We start from the raw sequence: 22,972 nt of genomic DNA, 5'->3' as shown, positions 1-22,972 counted from the left end.
GCCTGGGCTCTCTCTCCGGGCCTTGGTCCAATGTTAGCAAGGCCCGATTGCTGTTGGTTTTTGTTTTAACTTTTGGGTTTTCTCTTTTTAACACATGAGGGAAGGACGTCAGGTGGATGATGAGAACCGTACCACACCGCCGTTGTACTTGCACGCGCCTTCAGGGAGGTTGCAGACGTCCAACTTTTAGCTGTGACCGGTACCTCTCAGAAATAACTGCCGACCTGTTATTGTGCGACGGGGGGTGATGTGAACAAATGCTGCGCTCCACAAGGTGCCGCCGTTCCGTTGCTAACCATCCAAAGGGAGAAGCAAGCAAAGCCGTGGGTCAGGTACACTCGCCATCACAATGGTTCCTTTCGTCGCTTTCATCGGGAGATAGCCGGTAGCTGTTTTGCCCTGCGATCCTTTCCCCGAGCAAGGAACGCATGCGGCAGACGACGTGACGGCGCTGCGCGGCCTCGCGGGGGATGGGCAGGGCTCTTCGTGGCTTCGGCTTCGGCTTCGGCTTCCCATGGGGACGGTACGATGGTAGACTGATAACGCTGGACGGAGCGGGAACTGGAAGAGCGCATCGCTCTGACTTTTCCGGCTCCATGGGAAGGGAAGAAAAAGAATCAAGGCGAGCGATACTGTCTTTGCACATTACCCGCTTCGGGTGAGAAATGAAAGGCTGCTGCATCGTACCCTATCATCTCCTTTTTTTTGTCTCAAAAAAAAGAAAGAAAAGAAAAGAAGAGAAAGAAAGAAAGAAAAAACAACGGACTTGCGACGCACCCAGCGGCCAGCAGCGGCCTTGCTCTCCTCTACGCTACGCGGAGGAGAGGATGGAGGGAGGAGCCAGTCAAAGCCGCAGGTGCAAGCTCGCGAACCACGCGGCGAAAAAGAAAGAGAGCCAGCCATGCCCCCAGGCGGACAGCTGCAGTGACCGCCCCCGTCTTTACTGCCCAACCCAACCCGCACGCGCCGCACCGAACCAGCCAAAATCCCCGAGACCGCAGGGGCCGAACCGCAAAGCACAAGAGAGAGAGAGAGACTCTGTGGCTGACCGACTCGTCTCGTGTGTCACCTCGCGTCTGGCTGGTCTCCCTCCCTTTCCCTCTCTCTCCCTCTCCCCCCGCGTGCGCGCGCCCACCGGGCCAACCCCCCAAACCAAAAGCGGACGGCCCCACCCCGGCTGGCCGCTTTTATGCCGAAAGCCCCCTTCCCCACCCAGCAAATTACTCCCCCGTCCCTCCCTCCCATTCCATTCCCATATTCCCTTCCCCCACCAGGCAGGCAGCAGCGGCAGCAGCAGCTTCCTGCGTTGCGCCCACAGGGTCGGGGCGAGGAGGAGTCGCACGCGACCCCCCGGATTAAGACCGCCGCGACGACGGCGACGCGCTCCACGCCGACCGCCGCGGGGCCGCCAGCCCTAAACCCCCGGGGCCCGATCCATGGACGCCGGCCCCGCCGGGGCCCAGCAGTTCACCCCACCGGAGGCCGACTGGCCGCCCGAGCTCCGACTCCCGCCGCCCCCAGCGGAGCCGCCGCAGGCGCCGGGGATGGACGATTCGCAGTTCCTGGGCTCGATCATGGGGGTGCCGCCACCGGACGCGCCGCCGCGGCAGGAGGCGCCCGCGCCGGTCGGGCCCAAGAGGAGGGGGAGGCCGCCGAAGAAGAAGGAAGGCCCTGGCACGGCGTTGGTCGCCGCGGCGCCCAAGCCCGCCAAAAGGAAGGAGGACGAGGAGGAGGTCGTCTGCTTCATCTGCTTCGACGGGGGCAACCTCGTCGTCTGCGATCGGAGGTGGGTGCCGGGCCGCGTCGCCCGCGGGACGCGTCCGGGGTTTCTCCCAGACTCGGGGCCACACGCGTTGCCTGCGAATTGCGCTGTGGCTTTTTCTCCGACACTGAACCGGCTGCTTCTGTTTGTCTCGTGCTGTAGGGGATGCCCTAAGGTCTACCATCCGGCGTGCATCAAGCGCGACGAGGCCTTCTTCCAGTCCCGGAGCAAGTGGAACTGCGGTGAGCTTCATCCATCGCACTCGCCCCTTCTCCGCCTTCCTTAAACAAGCCCGGGTTATATTTGCCTAAAGTTAATATTGGATGGTGAATATCATAGGCTAGTTAAGGGAACAGATACGAGTGATTGCACTGCTCTTTGATTAATGATGTATAGAGCTGCTACCTCCTCGTTGAATGCTAGCAAAGTTAAGTCTCCTATATTGGAGGGACAATAATCCTATCTCTCGCAGTCAGCTTGTATCATGAGTTTGCATTCCATCACTTCAATCGGAGTTCCCATTCAGTACATTCCCTAGATAGACAAGTGAATAATTAAGGGGTTAATTGATAACTAAAGATAGAGGTCTGAAAGGAAAGTAGAATGCGTCATGTACGGTGGAGAACTGCCACATGCCATGCTATGGACAATAAATAATCCTGATCATCGCACTCTTCTCACGCTTCATTGTATTCACGTCATCACGTGTGTATATTCTTCAGTGATATATTGTTGTAGTAGGCTTTAGTTTAGTCAGTATGGATGAATGCTCAGATGTTGGCCCATTATCTTCTATTCTTTCCAAGGAGCTCCTGTTTTATTTGGAGAAGTTTTTGAGATGTGTTTGTGTAGGCATTTTGCATGGTTATGTCCAATACTTGGCTTTGTGGTGGTTTAGTTCTTTCCCCTGTTTTGTTATCTAAATAAATGTAGAATTTGGTTTGTTTTTGGCTTTTTGCTTCTCAATTGTATCATGTTGTTGTGTAAGAGGTTGTGATGATGACTGATGCAAAGTTCTGCAATGATTCTTAGTTAGTTTGGCTTAGCTGGTGATAGAAGACGAAGAAATATGTACTTTCATGAAATTTTTAAGCTTGAATTCAATATCTTGGCACTTGAAGTAAACCCACTGAGCTGTTCCGTGTTTCTTGACATTTTTTATATCAGGTTGGCACATATGCAGCAGCTGTGAAAAGGCAGTGCACTATATGTGCTACACTTGTACATACTCCCTCTGCAAAGTTTGCATCAAGCAAGGTAAATTCTTCAGTGTCAGGGGGACCAAGGGCTTCTGCGACACTTGTTTTGGAACTATACTTTTGATAGAATCCAAAGATGAAAGCGCCACAAAGGTAAACCTCTAATTAATCTAAAAAAATACTCCATTCATGACAAAAAAATCAGAAATACTCCGTTTCAAATCACTTTCGCTTTAGCTTTGTCCTAAGTTAAACTTTTCTAACTTTGACCGAGTTTATAGAAAAATGTATGTACCAATATCTACAACATCAGATTAGTTTCATTAGTTCCACCATAAAATATATTGATAGTGTATTTATCTGTTATTGTGGAAATTTAGATGTTGTGACAAGTAATTTGGAACGGAGTAAGTGTGTTTCATTTCAGCTTGGTGTTATGTTATTGCATGCAATTTTTTTAGCCAACTTAGTCATCCATTCACTATTTTTCTTTGAGAGATTAAATATTTCACACTTATTCTATACCTGCCTTTATGTGCTGCTTAGCATCACAATCTCGTACAGTCCGCGTGCGAAGAAACTAAATAGTTCACCTATTATTTGGCGCACTGTCCTACACACTCAAGTGACCTTTCTTTGCTATGTGTTGTGTCTTACAGGTTGATTTTGATGACATACTCAGTTGGGAGTACCTGTTTAAGCTATATTGGCTAGATCTGAAAGGGAAGCTTTCATTAACATTGGAAGAACTTACTAATGCCAAGAACAGATGGAGTGTTCCTATCACTCCTGCTAGGAAAGAAAAGGATGAGTCATCTGATGACCTATATGACGTTAATAATGACGATGATGCTGGTTCTGACTGCTCCTCAAGAAAACGAAAGCGAGGTAATTCTGCAAGGAAAAAGGTTCGAAAACGTCGCAAGGTAGATTCAGATTGTAGCATTGCTGCAAAAAAGGTTGAGCTTCCAGTTAAAGATGCTGGGAGCCTACCCACTGAAGTACTAAATGAACGGGCGCCCTTGCCTATAGACACAAAAGTACCAAATGAACAGGTGCCCTTGCCAGTAGACACAAAAGTACAAAACGAACGGGTGCCCTTGCCAGTAGACATGGAAGTACAAAATGGACGGGTGCCCTTGCCAGTAGACACAAAATGGGCGTCACCAGAGCTGCTGGAGTTTGTAGGACACATGAGAGGTGGCGATCAATCTTTCATTTCTCAATTTGATGTTCAGACCCTTCTGCTGGAATATATTAAGAAGAATAACCTTCGTGATCCTAAGAGGAAAAGCCAAATTGTTTGTGACACAAGACTTCACCGCTTGTTCAGGAAATCACGTGTTGCTCACTTTGAGATGTTAAAGCTTTTGGAAATGCATTTTCTTATGAATGACACTCCAAAAGTAAGTGATAATAGCCAAGTGACCATCAATCCAAATTTGGCTCAAGTAGATAACAATGGATACAGTGACATGGCAGTAAAATTGTCTCCTGATAAGAGGAGAAGGATGCATAGAAAGATGGACAGAGAACCACAAGTTAATCTTGAGGCTTATGCAGCTATTGATATGCATAATATAAATTTGATTTACATGAGGCGCAGCCTGATGGAGGATTTAATTGATGATGCCACATTCTCAGCCAAAATTTATGGTGCTTTTGTGAGGATAAAAATTTCTGGTGTTGGCCAGAAACAAGATATATATCGCCTAGTAAAAGTTGTTGGTAAGATATTTACTTCTTTAAATGCATTGTTAAAGTTTTCTTCTAACCGTGAGCTAACTTTTTTTATTTTTTGCAGGAACGCACAAGGTTCCAGAAAAGTACAGCATTGGGAAGAAGATGACAAATTTTGCCCTTGAGATATTAAATTTAGACAAAAAGGAGATTATCACAATGGATACAATATCTAACCAGGATTTTACAGAGGTTAGATATTTTTGCTTGGTGTCCTGTTTCTTGTTTAGTTTGTGCTGCTAGAATTTCTTAAATGTCCTTACTTCATGTATAGTTTGTATCATTGAATACTCGGTGTCTATAATTGCACATGTTCATTCGTTTATGAGTAGGTAGTTATAGAATGATAGGGTAAGGTGACCATATTCAAATGCCTAGATTTTGGGCATATGGGTGTTTTTCTCCCTCAGTATTTGACTAAATGCTTTATATGCACCAAGTTCTTTCTTAGCAGTTATGTTCTGAAATTGTCTCTTTGATTTACTTCTGACCTAGTTATTGTTCAATGGATTACTAGTGTGCATCATAGTTGAACTACATCGGGTTTCGTTTTCACCTCCTTTTGTTATCTACATGTACTTGTGTAGGAGGAGTGCAAACGCTTAAGGCAGAGCATGAAGTGTGGTCTAATTAGCAGACTAAAAGTGGTACGCTACATGAGGCTTGACACTCGTGATCTAATTTATTTCTGGCCCCTCAGATATGTGTAAGTTTGATTTGTGTTTGTTTGTATTATCAACACAGGGGTATATTCAAGAGAAAGCCAAAATCTTGCAATCTGTAAGAGTGAATGATGTAAGAACTACTCAGCTGCATGAAATTATAGATACAATGATACAATGATCTTGTTTCGTTCATAAGATCTCAGATTTAACTTACTGCTATTTATAATTCTTACAGTGGTTTGAAAATGAAAAGGAAAGGCTGGGGCATCTTCGTGACCGTGCAAGTGAAACAGGGCGCAGAAAAGAATATCCTCTAGACCATTTTACTATGATGTGATCTGCCTTTATTACTTACATGTTTGTGGTGCTCATCTTCTTTATGGCTGAATTATCTTTTTTCTGGATCTAATTATTTGCTTCTTCCAAGATTGATTTTGGCTTTGTTTAGAATTTATTATGCAATTTGCGGCTCCCTTTTCTTGTCATAGTTTTTCTGTAGGTCCGTTCATGCTAGGGGCATGCTTCTAATAACCGGTAATCTTTTGGTCTGGAATTGTGAATATTCATGATGATCAAAGACAGATTTATTTTTCTTATAGTATTATTGCACTGGACTTTGTACCCCCTGCCAATGTTATCCTAAACGCTAAACGGTAAACAGTCGGTCACCCTTTGTTTAGTGTTTAGGCCGTTTAAACGGTGTTTAAACGGAGTTAAACGGCCTAAACGGTTTTGCATAGTAACACTAAAATATACAAATTTATGTACGTAAATGTCAAATATGCTAGAAAGTTTACATATTTGCACATGTAAAAAGTAAGTATGCTACCAAATAATCTTTTTGGAAGAAATCTAAATCCCAAAACACTTCATATACTTACAATGCTAAATAGTTCGATATTGATTGTGGTAGTTGTAATATTCCTATTGACTAAATTATGAATTAAATAGTCATTTAGCTCATTTAATCACGTTTAACTTGACCCTGTTTAGACTGTTTAATTCACCGTTTAGGGCCTAAACGACATGGGTGACCTCTGTTTACCGTTTAAACAATAAACGGACTAAACGGCCGTTTAGGCGAACAGAGCCCCCTGCTGGATGAATCTGTGATCCTTGACTGTATCATACACTTAGAGAATGTGTAGAAAAGCTGCAGCTTCTCAACAATTCTGAGGAAAGAACTCGGAGGATAAACGAAGTTCTGGAAGTGCATGTTGACTCCCATATGGACCCTAATTATGAATCCGCCGAAGAAAGGGATGACAAAAAAGCTGGTATATATCTTCCTAAAATGTCTATGCTTTATGTTCAGTAATAAATATTAGAATGTACTAGGTGTCTCGCCTCCAATAAATCTGGCACTTGTAGCATAATTTCACGTGGTCTGTTGCAGTATGTATCCGTAAAGCCTTTAGTATAAGTTTTTATATTGTAATTTTCATGCAAAGATGCAATCCAACCTTTTCTTATTACTACGGTAACATTTCACTTGACATGGCAAAAGATTTGCATTGATGTTGAGCTGTTGAAATGACAAAACTTTCCTTAGTTGAAGTGTTGATTAACTTTAGTGTTTGAGCATTGTTTATTTATTATGTGCAGTTGGAAGGTCAATAAATCAGACAAGACCAGACACGTCCATATCACGAAGAAAATCAAAATATATAAACACTTTGCAAAACCATCCACAAAAAGTTTCTGATTCTAGCCGCCATCCAAAAAACTTGTCCTGGGAAGGTACAATACATGGATCTGTAGCTGGAAGAAAGTTTGAGAACAACACCATAACAAACAGAGCTATGTATGAAGCTGGATCACTTTCATCGTCTGGAGTAGCAATGTCAGGTGACACGGAGCCAGAGAAAGTCTGGCACTACAAGGATCCTGCTGGGAATGTTCAAGGCCCATTCACTCTTTTGCAACTATCAAAGTGGACAAGTTACTTCCCACGTGATCTGAGAGTTTGGCTTACATTTGAGAGTGAAGAGAGATCATTGCTGTTGACTGAAGTGCTTTCAAAACAGCAGAAAGATTTCACTCAGGCTGCATCGCTTACAAGTAGCAAGGCAACATTGGCTGGCACTAGACATACAATGAACAGCCCAAGTGTGGATCAGACGAATGCTCTATCCCCTGTTGGTTATAGTATGGCTGGTTCTTCTGGAATAACCGTTCAGTCTAATAAGTATTATGCTCCAGAAAGAGAGAGTGTGTACTCTCCGGATGATAGCTTGTCACTGTCAACTAGTTCGGTTCCACCCAAGGATGTTCATACTGCGAATAGCCAAGCACAGTGCCAGGCAAAGCATTCAGTTTTTATTCCATCTCCTGGGAATTCATATGGGCAAACAGACTTGCACCATGGTGGAATACAGGGAGGATACTCTGGTGAATCGTACCACCGTCACAGCAGCGGAGCCCTATGGAGTCCAACCACGCCCCACATGAGTTGTTGTGGACGTGGTAATGTGGAATCTCATCAGAATCAACATGTTTCGTGGTCACAATGTCAACATGATTCCAAAGGTAGTTCACAATGTGGATCTGTTAAAGATCTGAGTTCAAGGCTGGATCTATCGAAAAATCTACCTACTCAACGAGTTGGGAAAGATGTTTCCAGTCCTGTGTTTGCTTGGAGTCCGTCCGAGTCCAGGACCGCTTCAAGTCAACATGAAGGCTCTTGCTTAAGTTCAACAACCAATCCAAATTTTCTCGATGAACTTCATTCTTCTATTGCTTCTGCAAAGCCAACGAGCTGTGCTCCAGCAACTCCTATTGAAGATAGAGGTTCTAGTTCGCCATCCGGCATGCTGAGTCACTCAGAAAGAGTTCCAGTCTGCAGTACAGATTCAGCCCCTTTGGCATCTGCTTCCGATATTTGCAAGATGGAGGAGATCATGAATCAGCAAAGAACACTTGAAGCGGATACATCAAATGCTTCAGTTAACCAGTCTCCTCAATCGAAGATTTTCCATGTATCCTCTCCTGATAACCAAGATATTGACCGTGAGGTTCCTAGTCCAACTCCAAGATCTGAGAATAAGGAGCTTGCAGTTGCCAAGTCAGGATTAACACCAGCATCACCTGAAAATGTCACCACTACTAATTCACCTGATTCGGATACACGCAAGGAGGAGAAGATTGTGTGTCAACAAAAAGTACCTGAGGCGGTTGCCTCAAATTCTTCGGGTAACCATTCTCAATCTAAGGTTTCCCCTGAATCGTCTAATAGCAAAGATCTGGAATGTGAATGTCCCAGTTCATCCCCAAGGTCTGAGAATAAGGTTCCTGATGCGGACAACTCACTTTTAACATCAGCGGCTCCTGAAAATCTACCGGAAACTACTGCGCCTGCTTCTGGTACATGCAAAATGGAGGAGTTTGTGAATCAGAAAAAAACACTTGACGCGGATGCTTCACTTCATCAGCCTCCTCATTCTCACATTTCCCCTGCATCTCCTCATGACAATCATGATATTGGGCGTGAATGTCCTCCAAGATCTGACAGTAAGGAACCTCTTCTGGACAACTTAGTGATAACATCAACGGCCACTGAAAATGTAATGACAACTTCTGCATCTGCTTCTGATACATGCAAAATGGAGGAGTGTGCGAATCAGCAAAAAATACGTGAAACTGATGCATCAAATGGTCCACTTCATCAGTCTCCTCATTCTCACATTTCCCCTGCATCTCCTCCTGATAATCAAGATATTGGGCGTGAATGTCCTCCAAGATCTGACAGTAAGGAACCTCTTCTGGATAACTTAATGGTAACATCAACGGCTACTGAACATGTAATGATAACTTCTGCATCTGCTTCTGATACATGCAAAATGGAGGAGTTTGTGAATCAGCAAAAAGCACTTGAAACGGATGCATCAAATGGTCCACTTAATCAGCCTCCTCATTCTCACAGTTTCCCTGTGTCTTCTCCTGATAATCAAGATATTGAGTGCAAATCTCCTCGTCCAACTCCAATATCTGACAGTAAGGACCCTATTGTGAACAATTCAGTGTTAACATCAGTAGGGCCAGAAAATCTACCAACAACTTCTGTGCCTGCTTCCGGTACATGCAAGGTGGAGGAGATTTCAAATAAGGAAAGAACACATGAGTCGGATGCATCAAATGTTTCACTTAATCAGCCTCCTCACACTGACACTTTATGTCCTGATAACCAAGATATGGAGTGTGAATATCCTAAACCAACTCCAAGATCTGAGAGTGAGCAGCCTCTCATGAATAACTCAGGGTTAACATCAATAGTGCCTGAAAATTTAACTTCAACCTCTGCATCTGCTTCCGATATATGCAAGATGGAGGAGATCTTGAACGAGAAAAGATCACTTGAAGCAAATCCATCAAATGGTTCGGTTACTCAGTCTCCTCAATCCAAGGTTTTCTTTGTATCTTCTCCTGTTGTCCTAGATATTGAACGTGAATTTCCTAGTACAAGTCCTAGACCTGAGACTAAGGAACCTGTTGTGGTCAGCTCTGTGTTAACATCAGCAACGCCTGAAAATTTGACTAAGCAACATATGGACTTACCAGATGCTTTTGTATCACCCAAGTCTGGTCCACCAACTGGGGGTCCTAGACCTGAGATTAAGGAGACTGTTGTGGTCAGCTCTGTGTTAACATCAGCAGCACCTGAAAATTTAATTAAGCAACATGTGGACTCACCAGATGCTTTTGTGTCACCCAAGTCTGATCCACCAACTGGGGAATTAGATGCCATGAAATCAGATTTTAAATGTGAACAAAATATTCAGAAAGAACTATACTGTGAAAGTGAATCTACTGTTCTTACAAGAGGGAACATGTTAATTGATCCTTCCTGTGGTGCTGAGTCAATTGATGTGTCAGATGTCTTGGAATCTTTAATGGAAGAACAAAGGTGTGGGACTTCGTACATGCAAGGAACAACTGATTTGGAGGACTTCCTAGCCACCTCTGCGGAGGAAGAACCACAATGCTCTAGCCCTATCGCATTATCTCCTTGGGGTGAACCTAGTTACTACCAAGGTGATGCTATTGATTCTGCACTATGGGGTGTCCAAGATGATCCAATCAACGATATGTGGTCATTGCTTTCTCCAAGACCTATGCTCCAACCTTCATCTGGTTAGTCAGTATGCCAATGCTTAGCATGTCCTGAACTCTCCATTAATTCTATTGTGGAATCATCTGTTTTCTCTCCACCAGGTATTGGAACTGAGGGGAAGGAAACTTATGATATCAACGAGGTAGGTCTGGCCCATGGTAATAATGAAATTGTTCAAAGAGGATCAGTGCCAGGGGATGACAGTGTGAACCAGGTGAACTTGGGTGCTCCAACACATTGGGTCCTGCCTGAGCAGGTAATTGTATTGTAAGACCTGAATGGCATTTTCCTCCTATATGACTTTTCATATGACATTGTGTTTTTCCCTACTTCAGGTTCCGTCAATACCATATGATATGTCAATATCATCAGCCAATCAGAACTTAAATGAGGGTACTACATGGAGCACTAGCCAGAATCTCAACATGTCTAGTAAAGAAAAGGCAGAGCCTTCAAGTAAAAGGACTTGGGAAGCAACAAAGAAGCAGGAATCCACCAATTCCAGTGTTTCTGGTTCAGGAGAAGCCATTGGAAACACCAGAAAGGGCTTGAACCCACCTTCTGGTATTGCAAATCGGGGCAGCCAGCGGAGTCATCAGCGTGGCAGGTACTCTCAAATCAGTGAGTCTTGGCTTCTTAGTTCAAATCACTCTAGGAGTAGGTCTGATAGATTTGGCAGCAGTGGGTCATCAAGATCAACTTCGAAAGGGCAACCTAGGGGTTAATGTAAATTTGATGAGAGCGGGAGGAAGGGTGCATCTTGTAGCTACCTGCATCCTTGATCTCTGCAGCAGAAATAGGTTTTAAAATTCTTTGTCACATCTTTCCCCTTTGTATAGGCTAATTACAATGTAGTCAACAGAGCGTAAATGACCATATCTGCTCCACTCAACTGTAGCAAGGAGTATATGTGTAGCATAGAGGTATGACGGAATGTGCTGCCCAACAAGTAGATTCAGCTTTTGGGCATGGTCTGTATCATCTTGACACTCTGTTCGATGGAACAGCCATTGTATCACCACAATCTCTTCATGCACTGGTACGCCTGATGTGTTGGAAAGAGTGATGTCTGATTGATTGGTTTAGCTTCTGATATTTCTGGTGTTACTGGATGATATTCTGTGATTCCTAGGACTGCTCTGCTTCACAAATGACAGCTTCACGGTAGAGCTGCTCAGCTTTGAAGTTGCAGAGTTTTTGAAAGTGTTTGGCTAGCAGATCAACTTCAGCTTCAGAAAAAAGAGATTCGGATTGAAAAAGTCCCTTATGCCCTTGAACGATGTATGAGTGGATTTTATTTATGATTTTTCATCTAAACGTTTAATTAAAAAATAACAGTACATTACAAATAGATAATAAATAGATAATAAACTACAAATATTCCAAAATAATTCCATTACATATTAAGTCTCAATGATCTACTACTCATACTACATCCAATTTTGAGAAATAGCCGTTGCTAATGTATCACGAAAAACATCCATAGTAGGCGCATTGGGTACTGGAGATGATCCATCCGAGGGCACTATATACTTGTTATACCTTTCCGGTACTGTAGGCTCATAATTTTCATCACGCTCTACATGTTTAAACTCTAAATCACCACTGTTATGCTCACGGATGAAATTATGGATCACCATGAGTCCTATCGGTATCATCTTTTGTTTCCATAATGGATACATCGGCATTTTACTTAGAATTTGCCACTTCATTTTTAAGACTCCAAATGACCTCTCAATAATACTACTAACTCGTGCATGAATACGATTGAACTTTTCATTAGGAGACCTTGGTTCTACACTTCTATGCCATTCGGGTAAGTGATACCTCTCACCCTTGTATGGTGCTAGATATCCTGGTCTATTAGGATATCCGGCATCAACAACATAATACTTACCTACAAATAAAAATTATATGATATATTTAGATAATAAAGAACTAGAGTTGTAAAATTGAAAATGTAGAAACCAGCCATAAATTACCTACCCTTGGGAGGGTGTGGGAAGAACTTTCGATCCAACTTCATTGCATTATACAACACAGTGATGTCATGCACAGAACCCGACTGCCCCACAGAAACATAAGTGAATCTCATGTCAAAGTCGCAAATTGCTAGGATATTTTGAGTCGGTATCCCTGTTTTTCCAATATACCTTACTTGTTCACTAGGGGGTAGAGATACCCTAATGTGTGTCCCATCTAGAGCACCAATACAATTTTTAAAATGTGGAAATGCCCTTCTATCATCTGCTATCTTTTTGTGGACGGTACGAAAGTTTGCATCTTTTGGAACAAGAAAATATTTTACCATTTCCATCAAAGATTCTAGAACCTCAGAAAATTTCCTACTAATAGTTTCACCAGAGTGATTGAAACGATTTTGACATTTCCTATTGGACTCATTTCCAGAACATATGAACAAGAAAATTGCAAGAGCCTCATAGTGCATAGATGGTTGCAGTCCATACCTTGACACCAATAAATTATGCAAATCCATAAATATTTTCGTGCTCATGTGCAACTGAGAATGACATTCACCTGGAGTTCTCAAGATATATTGTAACCAGCCTATGCCACTTTGTTCCGCTATCCTTGGTGGATTTTTGTTAAGGTAGAGATCAACATATTTCTCTGCCACTTTAGCACCACACAAAATCAAGTTCCAAAACTCAGCACTATCATCATCTGACTCCTCCGAACCATCACTCTCACTTTCATACATCTGAAAATAATAACAAGTAGCAATAGTAATAATGTCATGGATACAAGTAGTAGTAGTAACAATATCATGATTACAGGTAGTCAACAACAAGGTACTCCCTAGCAGCAATCTGAAAACTAAAATAAAATAAAAAAATAGCACTACTGTAAAAAAGCACTCAAAAATATTTCTCGAAGCCTTCAATTTCCATACTCGTTGTTGTACCTCCTTGTAAGCCAATTCAAACAAATTTCTCTAGTAGGAAGGGTCAAGAACATTTCTCTTTGTTCCTTTTTCACAAATAATTAGGTAGCAATGTTATGCTCATTGCTACCATATTGTGCCCCACAATCCAAGACAACATCCATCACTTCTTTGATAGAAACGACTTCAGCTTGCTTTTTTTTTGATGTAAACGACTCGGCCGAATCAGCAATCTTTGTAATTTGTTCTTGAATTATAAGAGCTGTACTTGACTTTTGCATTTTAGGAACCTCTAGAACAACACGAGCTCTTCTTTTTTATTTCCATTAGCAGGAGATACCTCCTGAACCTCCTCATCCTCTTCCTCTCTATACGACCAATCATGCAACATATTGTCCTCCTCTTCCTCCTCTCTTGCTCCATCTATATTTTCAGTATCTCCTGCTCCATCTACATTGTCACTCATCGGGTTCCAATGATCAGTTTCACCATTAGAAATGTAACCAAATATTTCTCTAAGGAAGTCTTCATTTTGCAGCGCTTTCTTCTTGAATTTTTCAGAACCTGGCACATCCTGAACAAGGAAGGTAATCAGAACCCCAAAAAGGTATTGTGAACATAGATGAACAGCTAAAATTTGTGAACAAAACAATACTTACCACTTTCATTTTTTTTCCACCATTCATTGTCCATGTTAATTACTCCTCTTGTATTGTCCCAACCGGTTCCGGTTTGATTCCCGCAGTAACTTTTGCCAAATTGACCGATCATTCTTCAACCTATCTCACTTGTTCTTGATTTGTGTCTTTGATAACTCGATTCCGATCATTTGGTAAAATCTTCCCGATACTTCATTGTAACATAAAGTGTTCAAATGTGTATTTGGCCTATTTCCTCTCCTTACTTGTTCAGCGAATAACTCACATACAATGCGATTATAATCATCCGTCCATTCCATAGAATCACCCTAATCAACAATTATGTGGAGCAATATTTTGAAGCATACATGACAAGACAAATTATGTAATTGACTAGCATACATACACTCAGCAGCAATGGAATTGACCAGCAGCCATAGAAGAAATCGAGCGAAGAAATTATACCGATTTCGGAAGACTAGAGATGCGGGCATGACCCTTGCTGCCTCCCGCGCCGCCCCTGCTCGCGCCGCCCCTCCTAGCGCCTCCCCTGCTTCCTCCCGCGCCGGCCGCGCCCTGGGCCGCGTGGCCCGCACCGTGGCCCGCGCCCCCCGCGCCAGCCGCGCCGCCCGCGCCAGCCGCGACGCCCGCACCGCCCGTGGAGCCCGCGCCGCCCGTGGACATGGCCGGCAGCTAGGGTTTTGAGGGATTTGAGCGGACAAAGGGATGGGGAGCGGACAGAGGGAGGAAGGGGGGGGGTCGCGGGTATGGGAGAGAACAGAAGAAAAATGTTTCATTCCAGGTGTGTAATCAGTGGTATTGGTGGGTAATTTTCCCCCAACTTCATGAGGGAGTTCAAAACGACTATTCGTGAAGTACCATTTTGGCTGCTTCATGGATTTCGTGAAGTTGGGGCCAACTTCACGTTTTTTGGTGAAGCTGAGCTGGTGAAGCTGTGGGTGTTTGGCTACAGTTTCACGAAGCGAAGTCGAATTTGGTGAAGTGAAGCAGTCCCAAACAGACGCTTAGTGTAACTGTACACCGAACTTGGTGGAAGATGGTTTCTTTCTTTATTTTGGCGAGTGTAGAAGATGATTTGCTGAAAGGAGTTTGTATGTACCAGACAGGAAGATGAGGGCGAAAATTGCACTTCGAATTTTAGAAATTTACATAGAATATAGAACGGCTGCTCCATCTAAATGAGTAGCTGGTTGTCAATTACCATGTATGAACCTGCTATGGCATTCGGTGCTGGTCTCTGCCCGGTTTCATCCTACTTCGTGCTTTCTCCGCTTGGTTCAGCACCACAGATGCACTTGACATTTGCCTGTCAGCAATTGCTTCGTGAACCGTGGAGATAGCAGCATGCGGTTCGTGGCCGCATCAGCAGTCCTCAAATAAATGCTAAGCGTATGAGTGATGCAGGAAACGACGAGTAGAAATCACAAAAATCCAAACTTCGAACGTGTCGATATCCAATCCAAAAATATTTTAACATCTGTTAAGTAAATATATATGTAAAAGCGTTAGTAAATTTAGAAGTTTTTTTTTCTCACGGAGATATTTACATCTTGTCCCAAATGCATACTGTGCAACTGTTACATCTTCTATTTGCTGACTACCGGAAGGGGGGCAAAAACAGGATAGTAGGTATTCAATTCAAGATGCTCTAGGATCTGTTGGGCAGCTGACAAGTACGACGAATGGCCATCAACAAGCTCGGTAACGTCAACCTGTAAATTGTACAGAAAAGGTTATGCAAACAGTAGAAGGTCAACAGACTTGATCAAAGGCACAAGAATGGTCATCAGCATACTTACATTCTCGACACCAGGCACATCAATGGCCTGGATGCCAGCTAATCCTTGGGTGAGCAGACTGCATCAGAGAATTAGTAAGTAACAGAAAAGGACATAAAAACTGTTCCCGCAATGGCTATCCAATCCAGAACCAATCCTATTTTGTTTACCTTGCTCGGAAGGTAACACCAAGAATCCAGTCATCTCTCGAGTACACATTGACAAATCTTCCTGAAACCATCTGCAGCGAAGCAAACGCGAGGGCATGTTAAGTGATCGAAGCAGCCAAATAGGGCGTTAGTGACATTTGTAACTGAAGATTACATAGCTTTGCACCCTACCTTCCTGGCAGGCTCCCACTGCTCACCCTTGACCGAAACTGGTGCACCTAGGAGCACAACCCTCTCGACAAGTCCCTCTGATTCATCCCATCAAATGTATGAGCAAAGTCATAATGAACTTTAGGTGGAGATAATTATAGAACCATCAAATGTATGAGCAAAGTCGCAATGATCTTTAGGTGGAGATAATTATAGAGCAGATACCATTGTCGCTTGACAAAGCAAGCTCTTGTAAACACTTGAATATAACTCGTGCTCCTAGCGAGAACCCAATGAGAGACACAGGCCTGGGAGAATTTTGGAATCAGGAAAAATGTACATGAAACTAACCCCACTGGATAAAAAGTGCTTCAGCTGGAATTACCTGTTTCCTTGCAGTCCCTTTAGAAGCACTTCAGCAAGCATTTTTCCTGCCTTGTCCGATCTGAGAGGGTAGAGTAGCTTAGCTAAATAAATTGCTGTGATCCTTAAAGAGTCACATTTTCCAACCAGTGCACTGTAGATACACTATAGATATTCTAAAGTATTGTAACTGGGAATTTAGCAATTACCACAGAGCATATTAATACTGGAAAAATAAGCAGTTGTCACATGAGACATTGTACTACGAGAGTTAGCAAGCACCTGTCAATAGCAACGGACCATTTACTATCAATAAAATCAGTAGCTGCAAGCAACGTAGCAGGCCAAGCAAATGCTGCAAGAAGACCACTTAAGACAGTTCTCATTGCACCTTGTTTCATCAATTCCATTGCAAGTCCTGCATCAACAATGACAGTGATAGTTACAAGGTGTTCACAAACAGTGTAAGGTAGAGTACAAAACCCTGAGCATTACTTGATGTCAGCCAATCCTGTATTGCTGTACTCACTGCAATTATATGCTTACTCTCCCATTGAAGGATGTACCTGTCAAACATTAATCGACAGTGTAAGAATGCTCAAGCCTTATAGCACAGATGTAAAACACATGGATAAAGTACAGCAACTATGATTCATGAAACAGATATGAAAGGCATTCCATACTTCTCTAGGTTATCCTTCCATCCTTCCCAAGGTTTGCAGAAGTCGTCCTCATCAAAAGCAAATCCAGAGACCAAGATGCCAACCGCAAGGCGCTGAAAGAGTTAGCACCATTTACAAAGACCAAATCAGTTTGGTTACAAGATGGGTGAATGGAATTTAGTCGCTTAAAGTTAACGTGAAAGTCAGAAAGAAAAGGAACTCACACCCTGATTGTGGTTATCGCCAATAGGTTTGAACTCAAATTCTTTCACTTTTCCAATTCGTCTCGCCATTTTGCTTCCCGTCAAGCCAGCTCCAGCAGCTAATTTGCCAACAATCAATCAAGGAATATAAACAACTAAGTACAACAATTCTAAACTGCTTCCTATTTCTCTTTTTGGGATAATACGTTACAACTACCACAAGGAATTCACCTGGGAAAAAAATTAATTGGAAAATGTGCCAGTACTCATACAAAGGTGTGCCGATTCGTTATTTGTGTAGGTTCACTAAGCAATACAGTAACAACTATGACCAGCGGAGAAGTGGCTACTGTTAACTAAACTAAATCTTTATTGGTAGACAGCACAGGACATATAATGAAGAAATAGAAGCATGAAATAACATCATCAGAGCAGTTTCAAAAGAACTTCTCTACCAACCTCCAAATGAAGCAGCTACTGCTACAGAGCCAGCAACAGATCCTGCTGCAGCAGCCATAGCAGCAAATCCACTAGCTCCTATGAATGGGACAAGTGTGCCAAGTGTTGGAGCTAGGGCACCAAATCCTGCCGCAATAGCTGGTGCAGCTAAACCTGTCGGGTAGAAGAGGTTGAGAGCATATCAACCTCCTGGGGGTAGTGTGTCCAAGTGAACTGTCAATATGTTTATACGTTAATAGATATATTATTGGGAACTCAGTCCTACCCCCTGTAATAGCCAGCAATGCTCCTCCGGTCAAGGCAGCTGCACCAATAATGCCTCCACGCTTCCATTTTTCCCACTTGCTCTTCGGTGATGCGGTTTCTCGCTCTTGTTCTTGCTCCTTTGCCGCAGCCATGGCAGAGCATGCGACCATTACCTCTATAGCTTCCTACAGTATCAAGATTCATGGTTACAGAAGAAGTCAAGCTATATGAAAATACATGCATATGAGCAAGTTCCTCCTTGGATGATCTCAGTGAATTTTTGTTTGTTGAAATTCTACACCAAGTGATTTATTACTCTGCTGCATTGAGAAGGAATAGCTTGTACAAACCATTTTGATCCACTTGATGTCAAGCCACGTTGCTATCAACCGAAGAGCAACACGATGCCGAGCATCATAACCCTTCCTGAAGTGAGACGACTTCCTCTCCTCTTCCTCTTGTGATACGGGTTTATCAGCCACGCACGCAGAGAGAAGTGCATACAGCAATGCCATCTTCCGGTGATGCTTAGCAGGAACATCATCCAAGGACAACTTGTCAATTCCAAGCAAGTTCTCAGGTGAGCCTGCCTCTGGTGATTCTGCGGTTCCAGAGCTAGAAGTCGTGGAGTCTTTACCCTCCTCTTTGATTTTCTCATCTGGCACAATACCACTGCCCAAGCTCATTGCCATGACATCAACTGCTTTCGCCAAGGCGTGTTCCTGCTCCAATCTATCAGAAGAGCTCGCACCGTGTTCTTCAAAGATTATCCTTAGAAACTGCAAAACGCGAAGCGAAACGATACTGTGAAATGCAATACTGAAAGAGTCAGTTCAACATTCACGGGACTGCTTGCTTAAGCACACACAGAATTTGAACAGCATTTTAGAGAGATGATTATCTGAACAGCAGGGATTTTTTAGCAATTTGATCTGGTGAGCGTCACAAGCATAATCGTTACCCCCTCCAGTGGAACACCGAAACGCCAAATTGAGCCCCGCGATGGTGACCCCCACCCAACTAATTAAGTGAGCACACGATCGGGGTGGGAATGGAGTGCGTACCGCGCCGATGTGATGCTTGGCCTCGGGCGACGCGGCGGTCTCCTCCAGGCCAGCCCACGCCTGGGGTTCGATCTCCAGGAACCTAGCATAGCAGGCAGCGATCGCGAGTACTGATCAGAAGTAGAACGGGCGCGCTCATCTCGCCGCGGGGGAGCAGCGCACCTGAAGACGGGGCGGAGGAGGCCGCGGGAGTCGTGCGTCCAGAGGTCGGCGTCCGCGGCGGCGTCCGAGCCCGAGGCGCTGCTGGTGGCGGTGGAGGCGGAGGAGCCCCCGCTGGCGCTGCTGGCGCGCTCCTCGTCGTCGGCGGAGCCGCCGCCGAGGGGCACGGACTGGTGGATCTGCGCCTGGCGGAGCGCGAGCGCCAGCAGCGCCCCCGCCGAGTAGCGCTGCGTAGGCGTCAGCGTGGTGGCCATCGGCGGGCGGGTTCCGGAGCGCACGGGTCACGCTGCCGGCTCTCGGCAGCTTTGCGCCGGCACGGGGCCGTTTGCTTCGGGGCGGGGCGACCGCGACACGCCAGTCTTCAGTCTTCAGTTGGGCGGCGCCGGCGCGGGCATTCATTTAGGAGTAAAATGCAGCCCCGGCGCTCGAACTTGATCTCTAAATTTTAAAATACATATTTAGATCTTTAAATTTGCTAATCGTATCATGTGAAGTTCAAACAGATAATTTTAAGTTATAGTATAAAATTATTTAATTTATATCGAGCTTACATGTGGGTTCAAATTTTATTTTTTGAAATTTTCTGCTCAACTCTTACATTTTTAAAAGAAAATCAAGATTTTATTTAAAAATTTTATGCCGAATATTTCCTCCAAAATTTACCTTTTTAATTTTCTATCTTTTACAAATTTAATCATATAAGTTTCTTTTCTTATTTTATAACTTTTTTATACAGATTTTTTTATTTAAATATATTTGTACAAGTAAATTGGTATGAATTATTATTTACATATATAATTCTTTTAACAAATTATATAACTTTCGATTTTGGCTTAAACAAGTGTGATTTGGATCTTATGTAATACAGTTAGCAAGTTTAAAAATTTAAATGTACATTTTAAAAATTTAAGAACCGGAATGATATTTCGATACAAGTTTGAAGACCGGCCGTGCATTTTACGAAATACGCTGCACGGGTTGACTGCTTCTGCCTGCAGCCCAAATTTTAGGCAGGGTCTGGGTCTCAGGCCAGGGAGCCCGGAGCACGTGGAATGGGGAAGAAATCGAGTTCCTTCTAGACGCCCAAGGTTTCTGCCACGAACACCGCTGCACATCGATCCCATCTGAGTTCCCACACATGGAGTAGCACCGCAGACGCTCTATGCCTTGCCTACTCCCAGCGAAGCAACAAGCGAGATCCCTATTCACGACGCTTGCATTTCCTAGGCCCGCACAGGCCACAGTGGCTTTTGTTCACCGGCCGAGTTGAGCCAGCTGCTGGCGGCTGGCGCGCTCCTCCAGTCCTCCTCGCCGTCGGTGGAGCCGCCGACGAGGGACACGGCCTGGTGAATCTGCACCCTGGCGGAGGGGGCCCTTTGCTTCTGCCTGCGGCACTTGACTGCACGAGACGGCGACATTTTGGGCAGGCCAGAGCACGGTGGTCTGTGCTGTGCGGCCGGAGCACGTGGAATGGCAATCGATCGAGAGCTCCGTCCAATCGGCGAGGCTTGTGCAGCGGAGACGAATGAAGACGTGTGTAATTTGGGGTAATCACGGCTTGATTGATTTACATCAGGAGATTACAATATATAGACACAGCGCTGCCTGCTTATAGAAACAGAACGGGAGGCTAGCCTAGATTACAGGAGAAGAATCAGGGGGACGTAACGTCCCGAAGCTATCCTGTCTAACACCCCCCGCAGTGTGAACGTCGGTGGAACGGACATTCAAACTGAACCGAAACTCAAAAAAACAGTGGACGGAATCCCTTTAGTGAAGATATCAGTGAATTGAGAGGTGGTGGGTACGTGTGGAACGCGAACATTCCCGGACGTTCGTTGAAGTGGATGATGCAGCTCTTGGAGAAGTTGACGAAGCCAGGTAGCCTCGGCGACACCATTGGCAACACCTCGATACTCAGCCTCGGTATTGGAACGTGACACAGTCTGCTAGCGCTTGCTGGACCAAGAGATGAGATTGTCACACAGCGTAGCCCGAGGTGGACTTACGCGTGTCGGCATAACCCGCCCAGTCTGCATCTGTGTAGACGGTGAGCGCAGAAGGTGAGATACGGCCGAGGAAGAGACCGAGGTCGACGGTGCCCTGCAGGTAGTGGAGGAGACGCTTCACGGTAGTGAGATGAGGCTTCCGAGGGTCATGCATATGCAAACAGACATGCTGAACAGCATACTGTATGTCTGGTTTGGTGAAGGTCAGATACTGAAGAGCGCCAACCAAACTGTGGTACTCGGATGGGTCAGCCACAGGTGCACCTTCTGATGACAGCTTAGCCTGAGTGTCAACTGAAGTGGAGCAAGGTTTGCAGGCAGTCATCCCAGCACGTTCCAGAATCTCGAGAGCGTACTGACGCTGGGAGAGCAACATACCAGTGGGTGAGCGAGTCACGGTGATGCCCAAGAAATGCTGAAGTGGCCCAAGATCCTTCATAGGAAAGGACGCTTGGAGAGAGGCGATGATCTGCTGGAGAAGCCCGATGGATGATGCTGTCAAAACAATGTCGTCGACGTATAGAAGAAGATAAGCTGTCTCTGACCCGCGACGAAGGACAAACAGTGAGGTGTCGGACTTAGCCTCCAGAAAGCTGAGTGACTGCAGATGAGCGGCAAAGCAGCTGTACCATGCACGAGGGGCCTGCTTTTAAGTCCATGGAGATTTGTTTAGGCGACAGACGTGGTCGGGGTGAGCCGGATCAACAAAGCCAGACGGTTGAGTGCAGTAGACCGTCTCTGAAAGAGTGCCATGCAGGAAGGCGTTCTTGACATCAAGCTGATGAACAGGCCAATCCCGTGATAGTGCCAAGCTGAGAACGGTATGGACTGTGGCTGGCTTGACCACCGGGCTAAATGTCTCATCAAAGTCGACGCCAGGTCGCTGTGTGAAACCAGGAGTACTCAGCGGGCTTTGTAGCGATCAAGACTGCCATTAGAATTGAACTTGTGCTTGAAAATCCACTTGCCGGTGATGATATTCGCGCGAGGAGGCCGAGGCACGAGAGTCCAAGTGGCATTGTCAATCAGAGCTCGGAACTCTTCATCCATCGCACGACGCCAGTGGGGTTGTCCAAGGCACGACGATAGGAGGTAGGCACCGGAGAGACAGTCACCGCCTGGAGGTTCAGGTGAGGCTGTCGAAAACCATCTTTGGCGCGCGTGCGCATGCTGTGTAGATTATCCGTCGGAGTAGCTGGTACAGCGCCGGGAGGAAGAGCAGCCACAGGGGCGCGGGACCCATGCGGAGGAGGCAGGCGACGGAGGCCCTGGTGCAGCCATAGGGGGCGACGAAGGTGCCGGCGCGGGCCAGTCAAGGGGCCCAGGGGGTCCGTCGGAGGCCGAACGCAGCAGGCCCCGCGAGCCAGCAAGACCAGGCGGTGATGATGGCCCAGCAGTGTCGCTGGAGCCGGGCCGAGGTGTTGCAGGAGCCGGGGACGGCCCAACTAGGCCGTCGTGAGGCGGCCCAGTAGTGGCGGTGGGGGCACAGCGAGGTGACCCATGGGCGAGGGGCAGCCCCGCAGGGCCACGATCTTCATGATGGGGCAGCCCAGGGTGCGTGGGCCGGCTTGCAGGCTCGCGGTCGGTGCGGAGAGGCGGCCCAGGAATGCATGGACGTCCCAAGGACGTGCCAAGCACTATGAAGAGCCTCAACACAATAGGCCGGAGG

At 45.2% G+C, this 22,972-nt stretch overlaps 4 protein-coding genes across 4 annotated transcripts; 1 reads left to right on the top strand and 3 right to left on the bottom strand.

Annotated features, from left to right (window-relative positions):
• Positions 1-1,246: 1,246 nt before the first annotated feature.
• LOC112876812 lies at positions 1,247-11,571 on the top strand. Its single transcript, XM_025940991.1, has 12 exons — positions 1,247-1,786; positions 1,925-2,004; positions 2,930-3,114; positions 3,621-4,689; positions 4,766-4,893; positions 5,289-5,348; positions 5,446-5,496; positions 5,602-5,672; positions 6,498-6,643; positions 6,972-10,496; positions 10,578-10,732; positions 10,812-11,571. The coding sequence occupies exons 1-12, from the start codon at positions 1,437-1,439 to the stop codon at positions 11,199-11,201; spliced, it is 6,210 nt and encodes a 2,069-aa protein (XP_025796776.1). The 5' UTR covers positions 1,247-1,436; the 3' UTR covers positions 11,202-11,571.
• Positions 11,572-13,673: 2,102 nt separating this feature from the next.
• On the bottom strand, positions 13,674-14,703 carry LOC112873455 (rRNA 2'-O-methyltransferase fibrillarin-like). The gene is made up of 2 exons (XM_025936402.1): positions 14,485-14,703; positions 13,674-13,955 (listed from the first exon to the last, which is right to left on the bottom strand). The coding sequence occupies exons 1-2, from the start codon at positions 14,701-14,703 to the stop codon at positions 13,674-13,676; spliced, it is 501 nt and encodes a 166-aa protein (XP_025792187.1).
• Positions 14,704-15,506: 803 nt separating this feature from the next.
• LOC112877935 (transmembrane and coiled-coil domain-containing protein 4-like) lies at positions 15,507-19,635 on the bottom strand. The gene is made up of 15 exons (XM_025942311.1): positions 19,298-19,635; positions 19,136-19,217; positions 18,422-18,850; positions 18,091-18,256; positions 17,826-17,978; positions 17,388-17,485; positions 17,185-17,276; positions 16,997-17,067; positions 16,784-16,919; positions 16,524-16,583; positions 16,364-16,446; positions 16,160-16,236; positions 15,989-16,059; positions 15,840-15,897; positions 15,507-15,752 (listed from the first exon to the last, which is right to left on the bottom strand). The coding sequence occupies exons 1-15, from the start codon at positions 19,546-19,548 to the stop codon at positions 15,627-15,629; spliced, it is 1,953 nt and encodes a 650-aa protein (XP_025798096.1). The 5' UTR covers positions 19,549-19,635; the 3' UTR covers positions 15,507-15,626.
• A 1,639-nt stretch (positions 19,636-21,274) lies between these two features.
• Positions 21,275-21,628, bottom strand: LOC112873454 (uncharacterized mitochondrial protein AtMg00810-like). The gene has a single exon (XM_025936400.1). The coding sequence runs from the start codon at positions 21,626-21,628 to the stop codon at positions 21,275-21,277; it is 354 nt and encodes a 117-aa protein (XP_025792185.1).
• Positions 21,629-22,972: the final 1,344 nt, after the last annotated feature.

Source organism: Panicum hallii, chromosome 9 (genome assembly GCF_002211085.1).
Source record: "Panicum hallii strain FIL2 chromosome 9, PHallii_v3.1, whole genome shotgun sequence".
NCBI lineage: Eukaryota > Viridiplantae > Streptophyta > Magnoliopsida > Poales > Poaceae > Panicum > Panicum hallii.
The sequence above is the reverse complement of the archived record's forward strand: the minus strand, read 5'-3'. Positions and strand labels throughout refer to the sequence as shown.

What these genes read in the sequence shown, in the direction of transcription:
- LOC112876812 (XM_025940991.1), top strand. Translation starts at nt 1,437, where the DNA reads ATGGACGCCGGCCCCGCCGGGGCCCAGCAGTTCACCCCACCGGAGGCC. An exon ending in CCGGAGCAAGTGGAACTGCG is followed by an intron (nt 2,005 to 2,929) that starts GTGAGCTTCATC and finishes TTTTTATATCAG; the next exon opens with GTTGGCACATATGCAGCAGC. An exon ending in TAATTAGCAGACTAAAAGTG is followed by an intron (nt 5,349 to 5,445) that starts GTACGCTACATG and finishes TTATCAACACAG; the next exon opens with GGGTATATTCAAGAGAAAGC.
- LOC112877935 (XM_025942311.1), bottom strand. Translation starts at nt 19,548, where the DNA reads ATGGCCACCACGCTGACGCCTACGCAGCGCTACTCGGCGGGGGCGCTG. An exon ending in ACAGGATTGGCTGACATCAA is followed by an intron (nt 16,920 to 16,996) that starts GTAATGCTCAGG and finishes TTGTTGATGCAG; the next exon opens with GACTTGCAATGGAATTGATG. An exon ending in TGCTTTGTCAAGCGACAATG is followed by an intron (nt 16,237 to 16,363) that starts GTATCTGCTCTA and finishes GGGATGAATCAG; the next exon opens with AGGGACTTGTCGAGAGGGTT.
- LOC112873454 (XM_025936400.1), bottom strand. Translation starts at nt 21,628, where the DNA reads ATGACTGCCTGCAAACCTTGCTCCACTTCAGTTGACACTCAGGCTAAG.
- LOC112873455 (XM_025936402.1), bottom strand. Translation starts at nt 14,703, where the DNA reads ATGTCCACGGGCGGCGCGGGCTCCACGGGCGGTGCGGGCGTCGCGGCT. An exon ending in TCTCTAGTCTTCCGAAATCG is followed by an intron (nt 13,956 to 14,484) that starts GTATAATTTCTT and finishes TTCCTTGTTCAG; the next exon opens with GATGTGCCAGGTTCTGAAAA.